The sequence below is a fragment of the Eimeria tenella genome, genomic scaffold, assembly GCF_000499545.2.
Source record: "Eimeria tenella Houghton genomic scaffold, Eth_scaff2650, whole genome shotgun sequence".
Lineage (NCBI taxonomy): Eukaryota > Apicomplexa > Conoidasida > Eucoccidiorida > Eimeriidae > Eimeria > Eimeria tenella.
In genome coordinates, this window is record NW_013542526.1 from 316 (window position 1) to 2,470 (window position 2,155).

Genomic DNA, 2,155 nt, shown 5'->3' on the forward strand with positions numbered 1-2,155 from the left:
TCCAGTGACCCTCCACAGCTCGTTGCTGCTGCCTGCTGGGGCCACCGCAGCAGCAGCAGCCGGAGCAGCAGCAGCAGCAGCATCTAGTGAAGCTGCATGCGCACAAGCTGCTTCCCCCCGCAGCGAAGTGTCTCTGCCTTCAGCAGCAGAAAGCCCCAAGTCTCTGGGCGACACGGGGGGCCCCACAGGGCAGCCTGCGCACAGCAGCAGCAGCAGCAGCAGCAACTGCAGCAGCAGCAGCGGGGGCTTCTTCAGCTGGCTCTCAAGAGCTTTCTGGGGGGCCTCCCACTCGTAAATATTGCATATCGTTGAAAAGCTTCCCAGTAGGTGCAGCAGCAAACGGTGCTGCTGTTGCTGCCGCAGCTGCTGCTGCTGCTGCTGCTGCTGCTGCTGCTGTGGACTGACCTTTTGTCCCCGTGAACAAATAAACAGCAGCTGCTGCAGCTGCCAGCAGCAGCCGCTACTGCTGCTGCTGCAGAAGAGGGCGCTTCCTCTGCTGGCGCCGTCACGCTTGCTGCTGCAGCAGCAACTTGCTGCTGCAGCAAATTTGGATCCTGCTTCTGCTGCAGCAGCAAAAGGATCCTGGCTACACACTGGGACCCCCCTAGGAACTAAACTTTGCTACGGCATTGTCGCTTCATCCCTTCGTTTTGCTGCTGCTACTGCAGCAGCAGCAGCTGCTGCTGCTGCTGCTTGGGCGTGGCAGCAAAAAGGAACACACAGGAAAGAAGCAGGATAAAGAAATAGCTAGAAATATAAAAGCAGCAAAAGACAAGAAATAAAAAAGAAAAAAACGGAAATAAAAGGAGAAACCCTTTCGATGCCTCTTCTAGCTATCCCTCGAAGTGTTTGCAGCTGTTGTTGCTGCTGCTGTCGCTGCTGCCGCTGCTGCTGCTGCCACTGCTGCTGCTTTTAAAGACGCCGTGCATTGCAGCTTTAGCAAGTGCCTCCATTAGCAGCAGCTGGCTGCTGCTGCTGCTGCTGCTAGGTCCTCTGTTGTCGCTAGCGTGTCTTTCCTGCTGCTGCTGCTCCAGTTTCTGCTGCCGCTCTTGCTGCTGCTGCCGCTCTTGCTGCTGCTGCCACTCTTGCTGCTGCCGCTCTTGCTGCTTCTTGATGGCTTGCTGCACATCTGGGGGAAGAATAGACAAAATGTTCTGCTGCTCTCTTGCTGCTGAGCCCCTCAGCGGCAGCAGCCAAGAAGGCACAGAGACCACGCGCCAGCCCAGGCCCTTGAGCAGCCTGCAGCAACAGCAGCAGCAGCAGCAGCAGCAGGGCAGTTGCTGGAATGCATCAACACACGGACAGATCCTCAGGCTGTCGCTACTGCGGCACCAAATGCAACAGCAGCGACACCAGTAGCAGCAGCAGCAGCAGCAGCAGCAGCTCACTTGTTTTTCAACCTTGTTGCAACAGAGAGAGCAGGGGGCCCCTTCAGGCTTGGGTTCGGTACCCATCTGCTGGGGCCCTCAATCTGCAGCGCCAGGCCCCTGGGGCCCCCCTCAGGGGCTCCCAAGGCTTGTTGCTGCTGCTGCTGCTGCTGCTGCTTCAGTGGAAGTGCAATGTCCGGGGCGAAGCCTTCAGGTGTTATTGGCTGCAGCTGCGCGTCCAGGCCCATCTGCAGAAGCAGCAGCAGCGGCAGCAGCAACAGCAGGAGCTGAAGCAGCGAAGCACCAGCAGCGAAGCAGCAGCGGCAGCACCAGCAACAGCAGCAGCAACAACAACAGCAGCACCAACAGCAAGCAATGCAACAGCGCAGCGTTAAGGGCCTAGTAATTACCGACCTGCTGCAGCAGAGCAGCAGCACGGCGCTGCCTGTCAGCTGCACAGAAGGACTTCCCTGCAGCAGCAGCAGCAGCACGCAGCTGCTGCAGCCACGTGAGAGGCCAGCCGCAGGAAGCAGCCAGGCGGCCTAAAAAAGCAGCAGCATCTGCATCACCGCCATCGTCTGCTGCTGCTGCTGCTGCTTCTGCTGTGCTTGAGCCTATAACGGCGTCGCATCCGAGCTGCTGCTGCTGCTTCTGCTGCTGTTGCTGCTTCTGCTGCTGCTGCTGCTGCAGGTGGATGTAACGTGCGACAAGAGCCTCGTACAAGTACACCGCTGCAGCTGCTGGGCGCTGCTCTTGGTCGTAAGCCTGCAGCAGCAGCAGCAGCAACA

At 58.8% G+C, this 2,155-nt stretch overlaps 1 protein-coding gene across 1 annotated transcript; it reads right to left on the reverse strand.

Moving 5' to 3' along the window:
* Positions 1–833: 833 nt before the first annotated feature.
* Positions 834–2,012, reverse strand: ETH_00033875 (uncharacterized protein; the record flags this gene model as incomplete). Its single annotated transcript, XM_013375297.1, has 3 exons — positions 834–1,239; positions 1,389–1,615; positions 1,782–2,012. Coding segments are annotated over 3 exons (864 nt in total), but the record flags the coding sequence as incomplete, so codon positions are not given.
* Positions 2,013–2,155: the final 143 nt, after the last annotated feature.